Source organism: Coregonus lavaretus, assembly GCF_964263955.1.
Source record: "Coregonus lavaretus genome assembly, chromosome: 21".
Lineage (NCBI taxonomy): Eukaryota > Metazoa > Chordata > Actinopteri > Salmoniformes > Salmonidae > Coregonus > Coregonus lavaretus.
Window position 1 is genome coordinate 17,441,175 of NC_140008.1, and position 22,689 is coordinate 17,463,863.

Here is a 22,689-nt window from a genome sequence, read left to right on the forward strand (position 1 = left end):
CCCTGAATGCTGATAAAACATTTAGTTTTACTGCTCAAATTACGTTGGTAACCAGTTTATAATAGCAACAAGGCACCTTGTGTGTTTGTGGTATATTGCCAATATACCACGGCTAAGGGCTGTATCCAGGAACTCCGTGTTGCGTCGTGCGTAAGAACAGCCCTTAGCCGTGATATATTGGCCATATACCACACCCCCTCGGGCCTGTAATGTAACAACTGTTTTAAACCTCTGTAAATCGTTTACATCGATTGATTTGTGACTTCCAGTTGTTTCCACGGGCCCCATGTGTGATAGTTTCCTTGTGAAATTAGTTACATAGAAACAGCATTCCCAGAGAGTGTGTTTTTGCTAGTTGTAATCACATCTCTGGGCTCTGTACTGGTTGCTAATGAGACATAGTGCATGCACAGCTTGACTTATTCCCCTGCTAATTGCAGTGGCATGGCACAGTGAAAACCAGGAGAACATTAGCTCCTTGAATTGTAGCGCAAAGGTTTTTCACCGTGTCTAGTGTGTGTATTAAAAAGTCTACATGCACTTTTTTATTCTCTCAGATGACTGGTTTCTGGTCAATATGCAATAGCCTACATTTCTATAAATAAGCCTGTCTGGTCTGAAATGCTGCTTACTTTTTTGATAGATTAAAATTATTCTGGCTATATATTGTGGAGCCTGTTTTCACTATCCTCCCACTCAAAGTAGTAGTAGGCCTAGTTAGTATGCATTACCTCTGATACTGTACAGTATGGTCTGAGGCTACTCTCTATATCAGTCACATCCTACATATTGATGACATCTGGTTTATCAGTAACTTCTCAATTCTCCTATGCCACAAACAAGCAAGTGATGTGATTGGTTGTTAAGGAGGTGGTGTGTGTGTATAAGACTTGTGGTAACTGTAGCTTGTTGCAAGTTTGTTCATTCGGTCTATGACTTGCAGAAGGGTCTTATTCTCACAAAGCTGGTATGCGCTCTCGCGTACTCCTTCCTTATTGCTTTAGTTGGCAGGGTTACTGTTTCAAATCAGGGCATCTACACTCCGCTCTCCAAGAGTCTGTGATATAGGTGAGTCTATTGCTTCCCTCAGAAGGACTTATGTTTACAGCAAGTACAGTATATTGTATTTGTTTGCTCTTTTAAAAATCTCTCAGCCCACGCACACTTCAAATCTCGTGCATTTGTAACTTTTGCCACCACAAGCAATTTTATGATACACTGCAACTTTTCAACTTCCACCGCCGCAAAAAGCTGGCCTTGTCCTGCTTTGCAAATTAACCAAGCTATTTCTTGACATTTGTATGTGACCTTTTGCGTTGTAATCAAATGTTCCCTGTGTTGCTTTTTCAATTATTGTCAGATTTGAACTATTTTGAACTATTTCTCCATGTCATCAGCAGTAACAAAACGATGCCCTCTGATGAACTACTGCTGACTGAGGTTATATATTGTGGGGAAAAACAACATTTGTGTATTTAATCTCAAAGTCTGGGTTGTTGACCTTGTTTTTACAGGGTATTACAGTATGAGGAGCTAGCCATGGAGTTATGCTCTGCCTTAATGAGTGGGTGGCATGCTTTAGTTGGTTGATTACCCTCCACTTAGATTATGGGTAATTCAGTTAATTATTTGGTCATCCATGTTAACACCCTTACAGAAATAACACTTGACTTCACGTGGAAATGAGTTCATGTAAAATTTCACGTGCGAAAACAAGTGTTTTTGTAACACTTCACATGTTTTCACATGTGTAGTTTCATGTTATCACGTGATCACATTAACTTCACATAAGATCACATGTAATCACATGAAAACGTGTTTTTGGAACACTTCACGTGATCACATGAAATTCTTGTGTTTTTTTTGTAAGGGCATGCTCTCCTATCACGATTGGATACAAAGCCTAACCTTAAACCGTTAGCTGTTGTTTGTGTGCTGTAGTGTAGATCACTGTGGAATAATTGCATGAATACATTAGGTGCACAGTGTGTTGTGAGTCTGTTGGCCATTATAATTATAATTGAAAAAGCCTGTTAAACCCCCTAGAGTCGATGTCCGCGCCCCTGTGGAAATCTAATTAGCATTATAAAAAAATCCCCATAAAATTCTGTCAGTTTAAGCTAGAGATATCTGTTTTTTTGCATTGGATGCGTCTCAATCCACCACATCTGCCGATGTCGCACTTCTGCATCTGCAGTGAAAGGTGTCAGAGCTAGAGCTGTGTTTATCAGACCATGAGACATCCCGAAAATCGGTCTCATAAAATCGTCTGTAGCGTCGGAACGGTTTGGCCTACAACTATCATGACCCCTCTATGGAAAGATGAGACTCTCACGAACACGATGGGGTTCTCTGTTTTGCTCTATGACCCCCACAAGTGTCTTGGTACTCTGAAATCGGTACAGCCGAACTGCCAACTTCTGTCTGTAGCGTCCGAACAGTTTGGGCTACACACTAATATGTGACTCTCACGAACACGTACATGTCAGTTGTTGTGCTCTAGGATGCCCACAGACTATTCTGAAGGTGCCCGGTACCAGTTGAAAATATTTATTGAGGTATATATGGAGACAGTTAAGTGCCAAAATATGGGATTAAATACATGTGCAAAAAAAATAACAAATGTTTCCTGATCTTTCTTATATCTCTCAGATATAGGACAGACACTTAAGAACAAACTTCCTTTAGAATTTCTTTTGGGGGGGACTATCTGTTGTTCCATGTAGTGAATCTGTTATTCAATGCGTTTGTATGTGCTAATAGCAGTAAGGCCAAATAAACATTTTCATCAAATAATTGTTCAATATTTTTTTGATACTTCAAAGGGTCTTAAAATTCAAAATCAAATAGCAAAATGATCCTTGATATGACCTTCTTAAAACAATTCCATACAGCTTAGTAGAACCCCCCCCCCCCCCTCAGCGTAGACAGGGCTTAGACTGTAATGGGTTAATTCTACAGTTTTTACATACATCATTATTAAAATGACTTTATACTTATCTTTATCAGTTAAACAAGATTATTTGCTTCTTCATGTGTCTCTCATCCATTATTTTGGACAGTTTAGATTAGGCCAAGTGGCTTTCTCATCTATCATTTGAGCTGAGGAGTGCTGTGTGTTCCAGAGTAAAATGGTTTCAGATTTAAATTATTGTACTTCACTCTATTAATATCCTAAGTCCACTTCCTGTGTGTCTGATAATATGACCTTGGGTTTGATTATCTGCTGTGTGACTAAACATGTTTTTCTGCCGTGACCAAAGATTTTTCCCTGAAAGGTGAGCAGAACAAATCCCTGCTTAACCCACTTTGTCAGGGTTTTTTATAGATGACTCTCCCCCTCCCATGGTAACCTGAAAGTGAGAGAATATGAGGGGACTAGAGTTTGGAGCTAAAAGGTCTGGTCTCCTCCAGCAGGCTCCTTTAGGAGATGGCGGATAGCTCTTGGGAGAGGGGTGGGGAAGTGGGAGACATGGGGAGAGAGAGGTCACACAGATGCGACGGGCTGGGAGTAATTCTGAGTATTGCTGCAATGCTAGCTTTGTTAGATTTAGCCTGTTTTTAGGACATGGAATCAATATGTGTGCATTTGCACATTGGATGTTATACTATACCATTTGGACGAGTCACATGACTGCTGTGGCAACATTTCCCCATCACAACTCATATAGTCAATCTGAATGAGTTGTTTACATATTTAATAACAAAATGAAATTGATTGATCCATTGCAATTTTAGCTAGTTAGAAAAAGTGAATTTCTGTACCTTAATGTTTTCACGTCTTCTCAGCTATTGTTGACTTGTGCGCTTTCATTATTGCTTGTTCCTTATTATTGACCTTTAGGTGCAGTGCATTAACCACTTTCTGAATTATTGTAGCCTTTAGTTGTTATGGATTAACAACCTTAACATAAGGGGGTAAACACCTACACACAGAACACATACCAACCACACAATGGAGAAGAGTACTTCCTGTTATTTGTTGACTATGACAGTTTCAAGGCAACACGTGGACACGATACTGGGGACATCGAGGTCAACACCAAAGGGAAATGGGGTTGTCTAACGTCACAGCACCCAGTATTACACAATGATAATGAATGAGTTCACCTTGGCGTGTGACTGTCTATCACGTCATTCAAAACAAGAAAAGATTGTCAAAGAGTTTATGATGCTCAGTCAAGTTCAGGCTCTCAGTCATCATCATCCCACTATGGAACCAGAAGTGTAGAGAGCAGAGAGATAACTAACTCTACCCACACACTCACACATATTTATTACACTGACACCCCAACACACACACACACACACACACACACACAACATGTGCACACATGCATACTGACGCCACACACTTTCACACTCACCACATACGCTGCTGCTACAGCTCAGTCTATTGTCTATCCTGTTGCCTAGTCACTTTACCCCTACCTATATGTACATAGCTACCTCAATTACCTCGTACTTCTGCACATCAACTCGATACTGGTACTCCCTCTATATAGACATGTTATTTTTACTCGTTATTGTTATTCGTTTACTATGTATTTATTATGTGTTACTATTTCTATTTTATTTTTAATTTTTATCTTTAACTCTGCATTGTTGAAAAAGGACCCGTAAGTAAGCATTTCACTGTTAGTCTACACTTGTTGTTCACAAAGCATGTGACAAATAAAATTACATTTTGATTTGATTTGAGATAGGACTTCAGGTATAGTGGGCTTTTCTCCCTTTTGTACATGTTTACAACCACTGATAATTCATTGCATTTTGTCAAAGTCACAGCTGCTTTGTCTAATTATACCGGCAGCACAATTCAGTCCCATAAATGTGAAATATTGATGTAAATGTGGCTAAAATATTATTATTGACTCTTTTCACCAAATCATTAATTGATGGTCTTTGTTAAAAATTGCATGCATGTATGTTTTGCTTTTGCAGCCATTGTCTACAGTATGTCTTATGATAGGAAAAAGCTCTATCTTTCTGTCATTCCCACATGCGGGGACATTATAATGTTAGTGTCTGTGCTCTGCATGTAGATACTGATTGTGTGTGTGTGTGTGTGTGTGCGCGCGCATGCATGTGTGTGTGTGTGCGCTAGGAGGGACGCTTAGGCAGATATGTGTTAGCTAATGCTGTCTGAGAGCAGCTGGGTAGGGCTAATAGACGAACAATAACACAATGACATCACCCAGAGAGAGAGAGAGTGGGGGAGCGTGCAAGCGAGCCAGAGCAAGGGAGAAGCTCAGATGCAGAGGCAGGAGAGAGAGAGAGCGTGTGTGAGTGTGAGAGCACTGGACAGCACTCACTCAACACTGTCAGGGGATACAGCTCTTTCCAGAAGATTTTGCAGATTTTTTCCCTCTCTTCCATTGCACCTTTCCCCTTCCCCCTTTCCCCTTCCCCTCATCCTCTGTCAGCCCCTCTCAGCCTCTGCTTCAGGCTGCTCCTCCGGGCATGCTACTTAAGCCAAAGTATGGCCGCTTTCGCAACGCCTCTGTGACCTCCTCTGACGACCTGATGCAGAGCTTAGCCATCAGTGGCAAAGTGGTGGCCACTCCGGTGGTCATCTCCTCCGCCCCCAGCCTGCCTCTGCCCCCCCTGCCTCCTCTGGAGTCCATCCCCCGGTCCTCCTCCGCAGCCCCGGCCCTGGCCAACTCCCCCTGCCTGGACGGGGAGCAGGACGCCACCACCACTTTCTGCATGCTCATCCCCAGGATGCCTCAGTGGAAGTTCTCCAACTCTCTGCTGAGCAGGAGCCCCTCCAACTCCAGCTCCAGCTCAAGCAAGGAGTCCGGCAAGACTGCAGCCCCCTCATCACAGGGCTCGCACGGCCCCAGTGGCCCTTCTGCCCCCAGTGGTCCCGTGGCCAGTCTGGCCGCTGTTTTGAACTCCTGTGACCCTGTGTGTGTCACCCCCTGTTCCCTACAGGCCATCAGCAGGCAGAGATCTGCAGCGCGCTCAGCCAGTCCAGGGGGCCACGGAGCAGGGGCTGCAGAGGGCACAGGGAGCCCCGGGGGCCACAACGGCTTCAGGACAGGGATGAACCGCAGGACCAGGGTGGAGGGCATGTGGCTAGGAGGGGAGGACTTCAACCAGAAGGGCAGCTTCATGCACAAGCCCTCCCAGGGCTGGCTGCACCCAGACAAGAATATCACAGGCCCTGGGGCCTCCTACATTGTCAGGGTGAGTCACCATGCATGCAGTCCCTCTACAGCTCTGTGCATTACCTGCATGTTGTTTTCGTTCTGCATACATTAAAGCATTTCTGCCTTGCATTCTTTTAAGGGTCGTCTTCCGTGCATGTAAATACTGTATCTGTCAGGGATAATTTGACAGCTTGTTGATGCTTTCCACCCAGAGTTTCTGTTATGTTGTTTACAAACAACCCTGTAGAATAGTGAATAATTTAAATCCCTTCGGAGTAAAGCTTTAATAAGACAACACTGTCAGAAAGATATCCTGTTTGCAGTTGACATTTGGGACGTCTCATTCCTTGGAAACAATATCAGAATGTTAAGATGATAAACCACCCTAAGGGTGTCTCTTGGATACAATGTGATATTAAAATGCTGGGCAGTGTGTTATGCAGCCGATGTGTCGAGGCTGAGGTGTTAGATGGCTCTCTCTGCTTTATGTGGTGTGATGCAGTGGGCTGGGGAGACTGCGTCAGCCTTCAGGCTTTCGGGTGGGTGGGTGTCAGTTGAGTGAAATAAACAGAATGGAATCGTAAACTGAACATCAAATATTGCATGTGGTGAATGAGTGATACGTGGAGTGAGTCAGTATCTATATTAATAGAATGTGCATAACAAAGCATAATAATTTAATGAGGTCCATCTCGAGTTTCAATGAAGTGTGTGTGTGTGTGTGTGTGTGTGTGTGTGTGGGAGGGAGGGAGGGAGGGAGGGGCATGTTTTGTGATTAGCCTGATTGTTTGCGCCTAAGTGAAGGATTGGATGTCATATAACTTCAGACAGACATACATACAATCAGTGACAATGGTTATTACCTTGTTACAAATCCTGATGTAGTGTAGTGGATATGTTACGTGTTATCACACATTGGGTTAAACTACACCTGAGAAAACAAATGATAGTATTGTTGATAAAAAAGCTTATCCTGATCTCCCAACAAAGAAGCAAAAAAGCATTTCCTAGTCTAAGCTGGTGATTTTGGCTCACAAAGGGTTACATCTGAGGCCGACTGTTTGACGTCAATGTCAATGATCTCCCCCTCCTCTACTCCCCTCAGCCTCAATAAAACGACATGGCTCTTTATTAGCCCAGTATAGGCCCAAGCACGCTTTGTAATTACATTACACACAAGCACCATTCATTCCTATATTCAATTACATTTCATCACAGTCATTTGTATCACATGTGCTGGGGAAGAACTAGTGTGACATAGCAGGGTATGCTAGTCCATCTGCATTGACACTGAGGAGCAGTAGTAGCAGACAGCAGAGAGAGAACACTCAGCCAGGGGTTCCCCTCAGCCCTAATCATGCTTTCCTCACATTAACGCCTCTGACTCCGCCATGCCTAACATAGTCCGCAGCTAAGCATGCTACAAGGAGAAAAAATACCAAAGAGCATTATTGGAAATATTTCATTACAGTTACGCCCTGCACCAGTTTTCATTAGAAGTTTGCTGTAGCCTAATCCATTATAATAATAGTTAAATGGCCCCTGCAGCCAGCCAGGCAGATAAGATGGCTGTATATATATATATATATATATATATATATATATATATATATATATACACTACCGGTCAAAAGTTTTAGAACACCTACTCATTCAAGGGTTTTTCTTTATTTTTACTATTTTCTACATTGTAGAATAGTAGTGAAGACATCAAAACTATAAAATAACACATATGGAATCATCTAGTAACCAAAAAAGTGTTAAACAAATCAAAATATATTTTATATTTGAGATTCTTCAAATAGCCACCCTTTGCCTTGATGACAGCTTTGCACACTCTTGGCGTTTTCTCAACCAGCTTCATGAGTTTGAGCCAATCAGTTGTGTTGTGACAAGGTAGGGGTGGAATACAGAAGATAGCCCTATTTGGTAAAAGACCAAGTCCATATTATGGCAAGAACAGCTCAAATAAGCAAAGAGAAACAACAGTCCATCATTACTTTAAGACATGAAGGTCAATCAATATGGAACATTTCAAGAACTTTGAAAGTTTCCTCAAATGCAGTCGCAAAAACCATCAAGCGCTATGATTGGAGATTTTTGGTTCAAACCGCCGTGTCTTTGTGAGACGCGGTGTGAGTGAACGGATGATCTCCGCATGTGTAGTTCCCACCGTAAAGCATGGAGGACAGTGGCGGTTCTAGACACATTTTACTAGGGGGGCCAAGGAGGGGCCAGTGTTTAATCAGGGGGGCACGCATAAAAAAAACTGGCAACACATGATATTCAAAGATTATAAACTTTATTTTACTTTAAAATCATATGACATTTATTATAACACGTATTTTGTACAAGAGTGCAGATGCAAGAGAGATAGTGCCATAAAAATGAAAAAATAAAAAAATAAAAATAAAATAAAAAGTACAGGGTACAAATACAGGGTTCATATTCAATGTGAACAAAACTCCAGGATACAACAAAGGGTACAACAATGTGCCATTTCCTATTTATGGAAGCCCCACTACTGTGGACAGTTGATTCCACATTTTGTTTTAAGAAAGAAAACTTTCTGAGTGATTTATAAACAAAACACACTACCCTGTATCCATTTAGGTAAAATAAACCAAATCAGAAAAGAAATTCAATTCAAAGAGGCTTTACTAGCATGACCATATTGACATACAGTATTGCTAAAGCACATAAACAGGGAAACGTGTTACACATTAACATCCAGTAGTCCAATAGGATGCAGACAATAAACATTAAGTTAACATTCGTTTAAAAGCAACAATCATGTCAACACAATGTAGCAATATGAACAACACTGATGGATATCAGCAACAACATGAAAACAAGAATATTACAGGTGTGTGTGTGTGTGTGTGTGTGTCTGTGTCTTTGTGTACTTCACTGTCAGTTGATGAGCAGGTGTACAAAAAAAGGCTTTACAACATATATGGGCAAGTCCATTTAGGACAGCACATTTCCACCATAGTTCACATTAGGAAAAAATGACAGCATGAATGCTCACTAAACAAACATATACTACATATACCTTTTTATACACATTTTTTTTCAGTAATTTTTTAAGAGTGAAAGGGAAGTAAGCAATCGCTCATCATAGGATCATACATATTTCAGTTACAATATTAGTTACAATATTAGTGTTAGTTAGATCATCATGTCAAAGCTGGACCTGCAAAGTCTGAACGACACAAGTGTGCAATGATTGGAGTGATTTTGTTTCTTTTTTTTTCTTGCTTTGCTTGTTTTCAAAAGGAAAAATCATAGTTGGTAAAAAATAAAATAAACTTTCGTTGAAAGGTATCACACTGTATAATTTACAAATATCTAAAGAGGTTTAGTGGATGCCATAAAACATCTGTGGAGCTTGAAGATTTGTAGTACATAGATGTTTGGCAGAGATAATTCAAAAGAATAAAATAATAAACTCTATCTAACTTTTTTGTTTGCTGGGGCAAAAAATGACTTTATGTCCCTTCCTCGTTTCATGATAACTATTAGAAGAAGAAAAAACGTAGGGGCATTCATTACATTTTGTTACCTAACCATCCCTCCCTACTTAACACAGGCAGATAACCTGTTGATTACTTTACTAAAAATGTATTTGTTATCGCGATGCAACAGCCAAGACGGATGAAGTTACGTGGTTAACATCACAACATTGTGTAGACCTAGCAAGGATAGCCTACTAACATTTGGATATTTGCTTCTGCTTCGATGAGTTTGCTTAGATATGATTACATTTCTAAACAAATCGAGACCAGACATTTAAAAACTTGATTTGATTTATGTGTGAGGAACAAAAGGAACATGTAGGCTATGTGCAAGAACAACAAGTCACTTATGATATTAAATCGTTTTGCTTACCTTCGACCTTCGGGTGCGCCACTCTAATTTACCCGTGTAGAACGTTGCCGTGTAGAGCGTTGCATTAGTTCCGCTTTTGGCGCTCGCGTGTAAAATAGTTATAAATTCATAATTTTTTATTTGGTCAGCACGGGGGGGCCACAGGGGTGGCCAGGGAAATTTCCAGGGAGGCACGGGCCTCCCCCGGCCTCCGTGTAAAACCGCCACTGATGGAGGAGGAGGTGTTATGGTGTGGGGGTGCTTTGCTGGTGACACTGTCTGTGATTTATAATTCAAGGCACACTTAACCAGCATGGCTGTTGGAAAAGCATTCCAGGTGAAGCTGGTTGAGAGAATGCCAAGAGTGTGCAAAGCTGTCATCAAGGCAAAGGGTGGCTATTTGAAGAATCTAAAATCTAAAATATATTTTGATTTGTTTAACACTTTTTTGGTTACTACATGATTCCAAATGTGTTATTTCATAGTTTTGATGTCTTCACTATTATTCTACAATGTAGAAAATAGTAAAAAATAAAGAACCCTTGAATGTGTAGGTGTGTCCAAACCTTTGACTGGTACTGTACAGTTGAAGTCGGAAGTTTACATACACTTAGGTTGGAGTCATTAAAACTTGTTTTTCAACCACTCCACAAATTTCTTGTTAACAAACTATAGTTTTGGCAAGTCGGTTAGGACATTTACTTTGTGCATGACACAAGTAATCTTTCCAACAATTCTTTACAGACAGATTATTTCACTTATAATTCACTGTATCACAATTCCAGTGGGTCAGAAGTTTACATACACTAAGTTGACTGTGCCTTTAAACAGCTTGGAAAATTCCAGAAAATGATGTCATGGCTTTAGAAGCTTCTGATAGGCTAATTGACATCATTTTAGTCAATTGGAGGTGTACCTGTGGATGTATTTCAAGGCCTACCTTCAAACTCAGTGCTCCAAAACCGCCATAAAAAAGCCAGACTACGGTTTGCAACTGCACATGGGGACAAAGATCGTACTTTTTGGAGAAATGTCCTCTGGTCTAATGAAACATAAATAGAACTGTTTGGCCATAATGACCATCGTTATGTTTGGAGGAAAAAGGGGGTAGCTTGCAAGCCAAAGAACACCATCCCAACCATGAAGCACGGGGGTGGCAGCATCATGCTGTGGGGGTGCTTTGCTGCAGGAGGGACTGGTGCACTTCACAAAATAGATGGCATCATGAGGAAGGAAAATTATGTGGATATATTGAAGCAACATCTCAAGACATCAGTCAGGAAGATAAAGCTTGGTCGCAAATGGGTCTTCCAAATTGACAATGACCCCAAGCATACTTCCAAAGTTGTGGCAAAATGGCTTAAAGACAGCAAAGTCAAGGTATTGGAGTGGCCATCACAAAGCCCTGACCTCAAGCCTATGTAAAGTTTGTGGGCAGAACTGAAAAGGTGTGTGCGAGCAAGGAGGCCTACAAACCTGACTCAGTTACACCAGCTCTGTCAAGAGGAATGGGCCAAAATTCACCCAACTTATTGTGGGAAGCTTGTGGAAGGCTACCCGAAACGTTTGACCCAAGTTAAACAATTTAAAGGCAATGCTACAAAATACTATTTGAGTGTATGTAAACTTCTGACCCACTGAGAATGTGATGAAAGAAATACAAGCTGTGCTTTTAGCACAGTTGGTAGCTCAGTTGGTAGAGCATGGCGCTTGCAACGCCAGGGTTGTGGGTTCGTTTCCCACGGGGGGCCAGTATGAAAATGTATGCACTCGCTAACTGTAAGTCGCTCTGGATAAGAGCGTCTGCTAAATTACTAAAATGAAAATGTAAAAATGAAATAAATCATTCTCTCTACTATTATTCTGACATTTCACATTCTTAAAATGTCCCCATTCACTGCCCTGGGGCATTGGGATATTTTTTTTTAGATCAGAGGAAAGATTGCCTCCTACTTGCCCTCCAACACCACTTCCAGCAGCATCTGGTCTCGGATCCAGGGACCGACCAGGATCAACCCTGCTTAGCTTCAGAGGCAAGCTAGCAGTGGGATGCATGCCACATGTCTTCTTCTCTCTGCTCTGCTGGAGGGAGACACAGACAGACAGGCAGACAGACACCCTTGTCCACGTTTCCTCCCAGGCACTTCCTCTCTGTCCCCGCAGCCAGCCAACCAGCCAGGCAAGCTGAGGCAGAAGCTGTGGTATGGTGGCCCTGCATCTGCCACTTCCACAGCAATGCAGGCATCCTGAAACCAAACCCACACAGCTGCCATCCATGCACCCTGGCCTGGAAACTGCAACATGAGAAATACTAAGAGAGTTATTCAGTGAAAATAAAAAAGATTTGTTCCTTGGTTGGACTGTAAGGTAGCAACAGTACAGTATACTTTTTCCACCTAGCAACATGAGCCCCCAGCCAGTATCTTCCTGCATCTATCTAGAACGCCGAGCATCAGCAGCATAGATATTAGATAATAAACTTTGGCTGGAGACTTGAACAGGATGTTCTTTGATAGTGGGGCCAGATTTGCCCCAGTAATATGATAGATACCCTTTGTTGACAGTGACTTCCTTCAAGGCAAGGCAACAGCGAAGATGGCGTGTCTTTCAGAGGAAGAGAGCTGGCCAAGAAGAAGGACCAATTTTTTGCATTTCTCTGGAATGTTTCTTGGAAATGCTGCGTCACTGGTTTCAGGAAGGGAGTATTAGAGATTATGTCGGGGGGCGGAAGTAGAGTAGAGAGCTCGAAAGGACAGTGTGTCATCCAGGAGAGAGTGACAATGAAGGCATTGAGAGGAAGATAGAAAGAAGGAGAGGGAAAGGGAGAGGGGGAGACTGTCTGACTGATGGAAGACTTCCCCTGTCTCCTAATCTGGTTAGGGTGCTTGTTTAGCTCTCAGGCAGAGGAGTTAGCCTGATTATTTCTCTCCCTGTCTCTGGCAGCAGCCAGCCACAACAACAGATCCAGACAAACTACACAGTAACAAGACATTGATTGCGCTTGAGGCAAATGAGGATGCATAGACATGAAACATAGAGGTTGGCTAAGCTCCTACACCTTTGAAAGTGAAGGGGACTACCCTATAGTATACCTACCCTATACACTGAATGTACAAATCATTAAGAACATTCTTCCTAATATTGGGTTGCCTCAATTCGTCGGGGCATGGACTCTACAAGGTGTCAAAAGTGTTCCACAGGGATGCTGGCCCACGTTGACTCCAATGCTTCCCACAGTTGTGTCAAGTTGGCTGGATGTCCTTTGGGTGGTGGACTATTTTTGATACACACAGTAAACTGTTGAGCATGAAAAACCCAGCAGCGTTGCAGTTCTTGACACAAACCGGTGCGCCTGGCACCTACTACCATACCCCGTTCAAAGGCACTTAAATATTTTGTTTTGCCCATTCACCCTCTGAATGGCACACATACACAATCCATGTCTCAAGGCTTAAAAGCCCTTCTTTAACCTGTCTCCTCCCCTTCATCTACACTGATTGAAGTGGAGTTAACAGGTGACATCAATAAGGGATCATAGCTTTCACCTGGACTCACCTGGTCAGTTTATGTCATGGAAAGAGCAGGTGTTCATAATGTTTTGTACACTCAGTGTACATGCAGCAGGTTGATACTGTATAGTGGAAACACAGTCAACTTGGTGTGCTCTTTAAAAGCAGCACAGGAAGGCAAATGTGTCTGCGTAGGTGTATCAGTCAATCAGTGAGAAGTGTGTGTGTGTGTGTGTCTGTGTGTGTGTGTAGGTTCACTCAGCTGATTTATCTGTTGTCTATATTAGTGTTTGGTTTTGCGTGGGTGTGGTTGTCCCACATAGACATGTTTTTCATTAGAAAATAAAGATTAGCCACAGTCCAGTATCCACTCTGTCTCTGTCTCTGTCACACCTAAACACCCATGAATTTCAATTGCTAATCAAAAACAAATGAAATACAAATGACAAAATGTGTCCTTTTCTATGTGCTGTGTACCGTTGGGTCTCCGGGCATGACGCATAGACAGAAGAGGATTTTAAAGGAGATGTGGCCTATTTAAACATAATTTAATTTGGCTTAGACCTATGATGTTTATATTACTCCAATGCTGATATGGTGCAGTAATATAGCCATTTCATGTCCTAGTATACGTAGCATACGTATGTTGTATAATAGTATATTTGGTGTAGTAGATAGGAGTTTCAGTGTGACTAATAACAGACTCCAGTGGAGCCCTGGTGATGGAGTTACCTCTCCCAGAGCACTTTCCCTGGTCCCCTGTGACACACACACACTCACTCACACACACACAAAACACACACACACACACACACACACACAGTGCTCCTTTGGGGCCTCTGAGGCTGCAGCTCCCTAATCTACTCATGGAGCCATTATTACCACCTTAACCTGGCCATTACCCCGTCACTAACACTGCCTGCAAATGACTGGGCCTCAGTCATAGTGACTATGTTACAATGTGGGGTATTAGTACTATGGTATAAATATTAGTAATACAGTACAGTAATGTGTGTAAACAGTACAGTAACCATTCTGGAAATACATGCCACACTGTGTGTGACCCATTGCCGTAGTGCCATGTATCAGTGAAAATGACTAGTTAGGATAGTTCCTGTCTTGTAAAGTACTGTATGTATTAACGACCCTCTTATTGGATTGAGAAAAGGAATCTATAGAAGAATAAATCTGGTTGGAAATCTGTCATGTAATGAAGTATGTTGTTTTTCTGTCTTTGCAGTACATGGGCTGCATTGAGGTGTTGAAGTCGATGCGATCGCTGGACTTCAACACTCGGACCCAGGTGACGAGGTAAGCGAGGGTTGAGTCTGTCCTGCTAGTGATGAGTCAGTAGAACCCGATCTGAGCAGAGGGAGAAGGTACACACGAGTCACAGTGATACCAAATCAGGTAGAGATTCACAGGCAGGCCAGCCCTGCTTTCCCCTGTAATGATACAGCACCCGATGTCACAGGAAGGCCAAAAAGATGATCAAGGACATCAACCACCCGAGCCACTGCCTGTTCACCCTGCTATCATCCAGAAGGCGAGGTCAGTACAGGTGCATCAAAGCTGGGACCGTGAGACTGAAAAACAGCTCCTATCTCAAGGCCATCAGACTGTTAAATAGCCATCACTAGCACATTAGAGGCTGCTTCCTATTGAAATCACTGGCCACTTTAAGAAATGGAACACTAGTCACTTTAATAATGTTTATATATCTTGCACTACTCATCCCATATGTATAGACTGTATTCTATAATATTCTACTGTATCTTAGTCCATGCCACTCTGTCATTGCTCGTCCATATATGTATATATTCTTAATTCCATTCCTTACTTAGATTTGTGTGTATTGGGTATAAGTTGTGAAATTGTTAGATATTACTTGTTAGATGTTACTGCACTGTCGGAGCTAGAAGCACAAGCATTTCGCTACACCTGCAATAACATCTGCTAAACACGTGAATGTGACAAATAGAGCGTCTGCTAAATGACTAAAAAATGTAAAAAAATAAAATAAAACTAAAAAGTGATTTGATTTGATTTTAGAGGGAAACAGTTCCTGCAGAAGGCCCAGAATAGTCCCCTGTAGCTCAGTTGGTAGAGCATGGTGCTTGCAACGCCAGGGTTGTGGGTTCGCTTCCCATGGGGGGCCAGTATGAAAATGTATGCACTCACTAACTGTAAGTCGCTCTGGATAAGAGCGTCTACTAAATGACTAAAATGTAAAATGTAAATACTGTGTGTTGTGTAAACCCCATTATGACTGAGCCATTTACAGTGGGGAAAAAAAGTATTTAGTCAGCCACCAATTGTGCAAGTTCTCCCACTTAAAAAGATGAGAGAGGCCTGTAATTTTCATCATAGGTACACGTCAACTATGACAGACAAATTGAGAAAAAAAAATCCAGAAAATCACATTGTAGGATTTTTTATGAATTTATTTGCAAATTATGGTGGAAAATAAGTATTTGGTCACCTACAAACAAGCAAGATTTCTGTCTCTCACAGACCTGTAACTTCTTCTTTAAGAGGCTCCTCTGTCCTCCACTCGTTACCTGTATTAATGGCACCTGTTTGAACTTGTTATCAGTATAAAAGACACATGTCCACAACCTCAAACAGTCACACTCCAAACTCCGCTGTGGCCAAGACCAAAGAGCTGTCAAAGGACACCAGAAACAAAATTGTAGACCTGCACCAGGCTGGGAAGACTGAATCTGCAATAGGTAAGCAGCTTGGTTTGAAGAAATCAACTGTGGGAGCAATTATTAGGAAATGGAAGACATACAAGACCACTGATAATCTCCCTCGATCTGGGGCTCCACGCAAGATCTCACCCCGTGGGGTCAAAATGATCACAAGAATGGTGAGCAAAAATCCCAGAACCACACAGGGGGACCTAGTGAATGACCTGCAGAGAGCTGGGACCAAAGTAACAAAGCCTACCATCAGTAACACACTACGCCGCCAGGGACTCAAATCCTGCAGTGGCAGACGTGTCCCCCTGCTTAAGCCAGTACATGTCCAGGCCCGTCTGAAGTTTGCTAGAGTGCATTTGGATGATCCAGAAGAGGATTGGGAGAATGTCATATGGTCAGATGAAACCAAAATATAACTTTTTGGTAAAAACTCAACTCGTCGTGTTTGGAGGACAAAGAATGCTGAGTTGCATCCAAAGAACACCATACCTACTGTGAAGCATGGGGGTGGAAAGATCATGCTTTGGGGCTGTTTTTCTGCAAAGGGACCAGGACGACTGATCCGTGTAAAGGAAAGAATGAATGGGGCCATGTATCGTGAGATTTTGAGTGAAAACCTCCTTCCATCAGCAAGGGCATTGAAGATGAAACGTGGCTGGGTCTTTCAGCATGACAATGATCCCAAACACACCGCCCGGGCAACGAAGGAGTGGCTTCGTAAGAAGCATTTCAAGGTCCGGAGTGGCCTAGCCAGTCTCCAGATCTCAACCCCATAGAAAATCTTTGGAGAGAGTTGAAAGTCTGTGTTGCCCAGCGACAGCCCCAAAACATCACTGCTCTAGAGGAGATCTGCATGGAGGAATGGGCCAAAATACCAGCAACAGTGTGTGAAAACCTTGTGAAGACTTACAGAAAACGTTTGACCTGTGTCATTGCCAACAAAGGGTATATAACAAAGTATTGAGAAACTTTTGTTATTGACCAAATACTTATTTTCCACCATAATTTGCAAATAAATTCATTAAAAATCCTACAATGTGATTTTCTGGATTTTTTTTCCTCCTTTTGTCTGTCATAGTTGACGTGTACCTATGATGAAAATTACAGGCCTCTCTCATCTTTTTAAGTGGGAGAACTTGCACAATTGGTGGCTGACTAAATACTTTTTTTCCCCACTGTATGTATGTACAGTAAATGGCACATGTGAGCTTTTGCTGTGTGTGTGACTGTGTGCACTCACACATTGTGTGTTTGTGTGTGTGTGTGTGTCTGTGTGCGCGTACACGTGTGATGCTGGTGCTATGAAGGTGGCCAGGCGGGGCTCCTTGCCTGAGTTGGAGCAGTGTAGTCCCTCCCTATATTTCTCTCCTCCATGATCGATTGTCAGTAATCTGAGCCCGCACACACACAGGGCTTAAATGCTGGGGGAGAGGCAGAGATGGAGTGATGGAGAGATCTATTATTGATGATGCTCTCTAATGACTGTGGAGAGCTGAGCTGCAGTGGTCCACATGGACTCTACCCTGTCTGCCTGCCTGCCTGTCTGTCTGGCTGTCTGTCTGTCTGCCTGTCTGTGGGAGACAGAGTACAACAACAAGGGAGAATAATAATAATAATAATATGCCATTTAGCAGACGCTTTTATCCAAAGCGACTTACAGTCATGTGTGCTCCCGGGGATCGAACCCACTACCCTGGCGTTACAAGCGCCATGCTCTACCAATTGAGCTACAGAGGACCAATATGCTACAATGGGACTGTACTTGGCCAGGACAGAGACTGCAGACAAACACGCCAAAATACTCACGGCCAGTGTCCATGCACTGCTATTCTTCCAGGCCTCGAGTTGAGTCACATGCAAATGCTGTTTTTCAAAACTGTCTTAGAAGTCCTTTACTGGAGATGGACGCTGCTGCTTTTTAAATATTTACGAGCCACTTGATAGGGGCCGGGTCCTTGACTCTAGCTGGCAGCCACCACCTGTCCCATCTGTCCCCTGACAGAGCCTGTGTTCCGGCTATCTCTGCCACCACACAGGGGGACAACATCATCAGACATCATCACTCATTAGTCCCCAAGGCTGCCCACACTCACAGTTAGAGCAGCCTAATGGCATAGAATATACTGCAGTAGTACACCACAAAATGTGGCATGGCTCTCCCATTGCTTCTGAATCAGGAGAATAAATGGAGAGGAAAGTGAATGCACATTGAATAGAGCCTGATGAGCCCATAAATCCTCAGACCAAGACATCAATCATGCTGAGATGTTTTTGTTCCTTACCCAAACAGGATTTACTGGGAAGAATTTGTTTATTTGAACTCAGCTGAATATGATATGAATATTAAGTGTTCCTCCTGTTAGCCTTGTGTAAACTGAGATTAGACATCTTCTGTCCTGCTTTGTTCTGAGGGACCTTGCCGTGACCTTTGAACTGAGATGGATTAGTGACCCCTGACCTCTGACCTGAGGCTGAGGCCACTGAGAATAGTAAAGAATAGTACCTAAGAATAGTAAAGCCCCCTTAACTGGCTCAAATAGCCGACCAATCAGGCTGTTACCAAACCTTAGTAAACTTTTGGAAAAAATTATGTTTGACCAGATAAAATGCTATTTTACAGTAAACAAATTGACAACAGATTTTCAGCACGCTTATAGGGAAGGACATTCAACAAGCACAGCACTTACATTTACATTTAAGTCATTTAGCAGACGCTCTTATCCAGAGCGACTTACAAATTGGTGCATTCAATTTATGATAGCTAGTGGGACAACCACCCAATATATATATATATATTTCTTTTTATGGGGGGAGGGGGAGGGGGGGGTAGAAGGATTGCTTTTATACTATTCCAGGTATTCCTTAAAGAGGTAGGGTTTCAAGTGTCTCCGGAAGGTAGTCAGTGACTCCGCTGTCCTGGCGTCGTGAGGGAGCTTGACTGGGATGAGCGGGAACTGTGCTTCCGTAGAGGTAGGGGGGCTAGCAGGCCAGAGATGGATGAACGTAGTGCCCTCGTTTGGGTGTAGGGTCTGATCAGAGCCTGAAGGTAAGGAGGTGCTGTTCCCCTCACAGCTCCGTAAGCAAGCACCATGGTTTTGTAGTAGATGCAAGCTTCAACTGGAAGCCAGTGGAGTGTGTGGAGGAGCGGGGTGACATGAGAGAACTTGGGAAGGTTGAACACCAGATGGGCTGCAGCATTCTGGATAAGTTGTAGGGGTTTAATGGCACAGGCAGGGAGCCCAGCCAACAGCGAGTTGCAGTAATCCAGACAGGAGATGACAAGTGCCTGGATTAGGACCTGTGCTGCTTTCTGTGTAAGGTAGGGTCGTACTCTGCGAATGTTGTAGAGCATGAACCAGCAGGATCGGGTCACCGCTTTGATGTTAGCGGAGAACGACAGGGTGTTGTCCAGGGTCACGCCAAGGTACTTTGTATTCTGTGAGGAGGACACAATGGAGTTGTCAACCGTGATGGCGAGATCATGGAGTGGACAGTCCTTCCCCGGGAGGAAGAGCAGCTCCGTCTTGCCGAGGTTCAGCTTGAGGTGGTGATCCGACATCCACACTGATATGTCTGCCAGACATGCAGAGATGTGATTCGCCACCTGGTTATCAGAAGGGGGAAAGGAGAAAATGAATTGTGTGTCGTCTGCGTAGCAATGATAGGAGAAACCATGTGAGGATATGACAGAGACAAGTGACTTGGTGCATAGAGAGAATAGGAGAGGGCCTAGAACTGAGCCCTGGGGGAAACCAGTGGTGAGAACACGTGGTGCGGAGACAGATTCTCGCCACGCCACCTGGTAGGAGCGACCTGTCAGGTAGGACGCAATCCAAGAGTGAGCAGCGCCGGAAATGCCCAACTCAGAGAGGGTGGAGAGGAGGATCTGATGGTTCACAGTATCAAAGGCAGCAGATAGGTCTAGAAGGATAAGAGCAGAGGAGAGAGAGTTAGCTTTAGCAGTGCGGAGAGCCTCCGTGACACAGAGAAGAGCAGTCTCAGTTGAATGACCAGTCTTGAAACCTGACTGGTTTGGATCAAGAAGGTCATTCTGAGAGAAATAGCAGGAGAGTTGTCTAGAGAAGGCACGCTCAAGAGTTTTGGAGAGAAAAGAAAGAAGGGATACTGGTCTGTAGTTGTTAACATTGGAGGGATCGAGTGTAGGTTTTTTGAGGAGGGGTGCAACTCTCGCTCTCTTGAAGACGGAAGGGACATAGCCAGTGGTCAAGGATGAGTTGATGAGCGAGGTGAGGTAAGGGAGAAGGTCTCCGGAAATGGTCTGGGGAAGAGAGGAGGGGATAGGGTCAAGCGGGCAGGTTGTTGGGCGGCCGGCCATCACAAGTCGCAAGATTTCATCTGGAGAGAGAGGGGAGAAAGAAGTCAAAGCATAGGGTAGGGAAGTGTGAGCAGGACCAGCGGTGTCATTTGACTTAATAAATGAGGATCGGATGTCGTCAACCTTCTTTTCAAAATGAAATTGAAAATGAAATGAAATTTAGAGTGGTAGAAAGTGGCTTTTGCAGCAGAAACAGAGGAAGAAAATGTAGAGAGGAGGGAGTGAAAGGATGACAGGTCCGCAGGGAGTCTAGTTTTCCTCCATTTCCGCTCGGCTGCCCAGAGCCCTGTTCTGTGAGCTCGATATGAGTCGTCAAGCCACGGAGCAGGAGGGGAGGACCGAGCCGGCTGGGAGGATAGGGGACATAGAGAGTCAAAAGATGCAGAAAGGGAGGAGAGGAGGGTTGAGGAGGCAGAATCAGGAGATTGGAGGGAGAAGGATTTAGCAAAGGGAAGAGATTATAGGATGGAAGAGCAGAGAGTAGTGGGAGAGAGAGAGCGAAGGTTGCGACGGCATATTACCATCTGAGTAGGGACAGAGTGAGTAGTGTTGAAGGAGAGCGAGAGAGAAAAGGATACAAAGTAGTGGTCGGAGACTTGGAGGGGAGTTGCAGTGAGATTAGTAGAAGAACAGCATCTAGTAAAGATGAGGTCAAGTTTATTGCCTGCCTTGTGGGGGGGGGGCAGTGAGAGGGTGAGGTCAAATGAGGAAAGGAGTGGAAAGAAGGAGGCAGAGAGAAATGAGTCAAAGGCAGACGTAGGGAGGTTAAAGTCACCCAGAACTGTGAGGGGTGAGCCATCCTCAGGAAAGGAACTTATCAAGGTGTCAAGCTCATTGATGAACTCTCCAAGGGAACCTGGAGGGCGATAAATGATAAGGATGTTAAGCTTGAATGGGCTAGTGACTGTGACAGCATGGAATTCAAATGAGGAGATAGACAGATGGGTCAGGGGGAAAAGAGAGAATGTCCACTTGGGAGAGATGAGGATTCCTGTGCCACCGCCGCGCTGACCAGATGCTCTCGGGGTATGCGAGAACACATGATCAGACAAGGAAAGAGCAGTAGGAGTAGCAGTGTTTTCTGTGGTAATCCATGTTTCCATCGGCGCCAAGAAGTCGAGGGACTGGAGGGTAGCATAGGCTGAGATGAACTCTGCCTTGTTGGCCGCAGAATGGCAGTTCCAGAGGCTGCCGGAGACCTGGAACTCCATGTGGGTTGTGCGCGCAGGGACCACCAGATTAGAGTGGCAGCAGCCACGCGGTGTGAAGCGTTTGTATGGCCTGTGCAGAGAGGAGTGAACAGGGATAGACAGACACATAGTTGACAGGCTACAGAAAAGGCTACAATAATGCAAAGGAGATCGGAATGAAATTAACTAAACATCTGGGAAAGCGAGAGAGCCGGGCCTCCCTCACTTACCTTTCACTGAAGCACTCATATATAACTCACCCAACTTCCACTTTAGAAATTACACAAATGACTGAATGATAAAAAGATTGTGGGGGCTGTTTTGTTAGACTTCAGTGCGGCTTTTGACATTATCGATCATAGTCTGTTGCTGGAAAAACTTATGTGTTATGGCTTTACACCCCCTGCTATATTGTGGATAAAGAGTTACCTGTCTAACAGAACACAGAGGGTGTTCTTTAATGGAAGCCTCTCCAACAAAATCCAGGTAGAATCAGGAATCCCCCAGGGCAGCTGTCTGGGCCCCTTACTTTTTTCAATCTTTACTAACGACCTGCCACTGGCTTTGAGTAAAGCCAGTGTGTCTATGTATGCGGATGACTCAACACTATACACGTCAGCTACCACAGTGACTGAAATGACAGCAACACTTAACAAAGAGCTGCAGTTAGTTTCAGAATGTGTGGCAAGGAATAAGTTAGCCCTAAATATTTCAAAAACTAAAAGCATTGTATTTGGGACAAATCATTCACTAAACCCTAAACCTCAACTAAATCTTGTAATGAATAATGTGGAAATTGAGCAAGTTGAGGAGACTAAATTGCTTGGAGTAACCCTGGATTGTAAACTGTCATTGTCAAAACATATTGATACAACAGTAGCTAGGATGGGGAGAAGTCAGTCTGTAATAAAGCGCTGCTCTGCA

At 43.5% G+C, this 22,689-nt stretch overlaps 1 protein-coding gene across 4 annotated transcripts in view; it reads left to right on the plus strand.

The window, feature by feature from the left end:
- The first annotated feature begins 899 nt into the window (after positions 1–899).
- The window catches only part of LOC311149306 (SHC-transforming protein 2-like), a 34,590-nt gene continuing 12,800 nt past the window's right edge, over positions 900–22,689 (plus strand). For 3 of the 4 annotated variants that reach the window (XM_084186441.1, XM_084186442.1, XM_084186443.1), the window contains exons 1-2: positions 5,377–6,192; positions 14,775–14,845. In XM_084186441.1, coding sequence (XP_084042567.1) covers positions 5,464–6,192; positions 14,775–14,845 — 800 coding nt within the window. In that variant the 5' untranslated portion in view covers positions 5,377–5,463. Of the gene's footprint in view, positions 1,069–5,376; positions 6,193–14,774; positions 14,846–22,689 lie in introns of those variants that run through there. The other variant, XM_084186444.1, reaches the window with a different exon arrangement.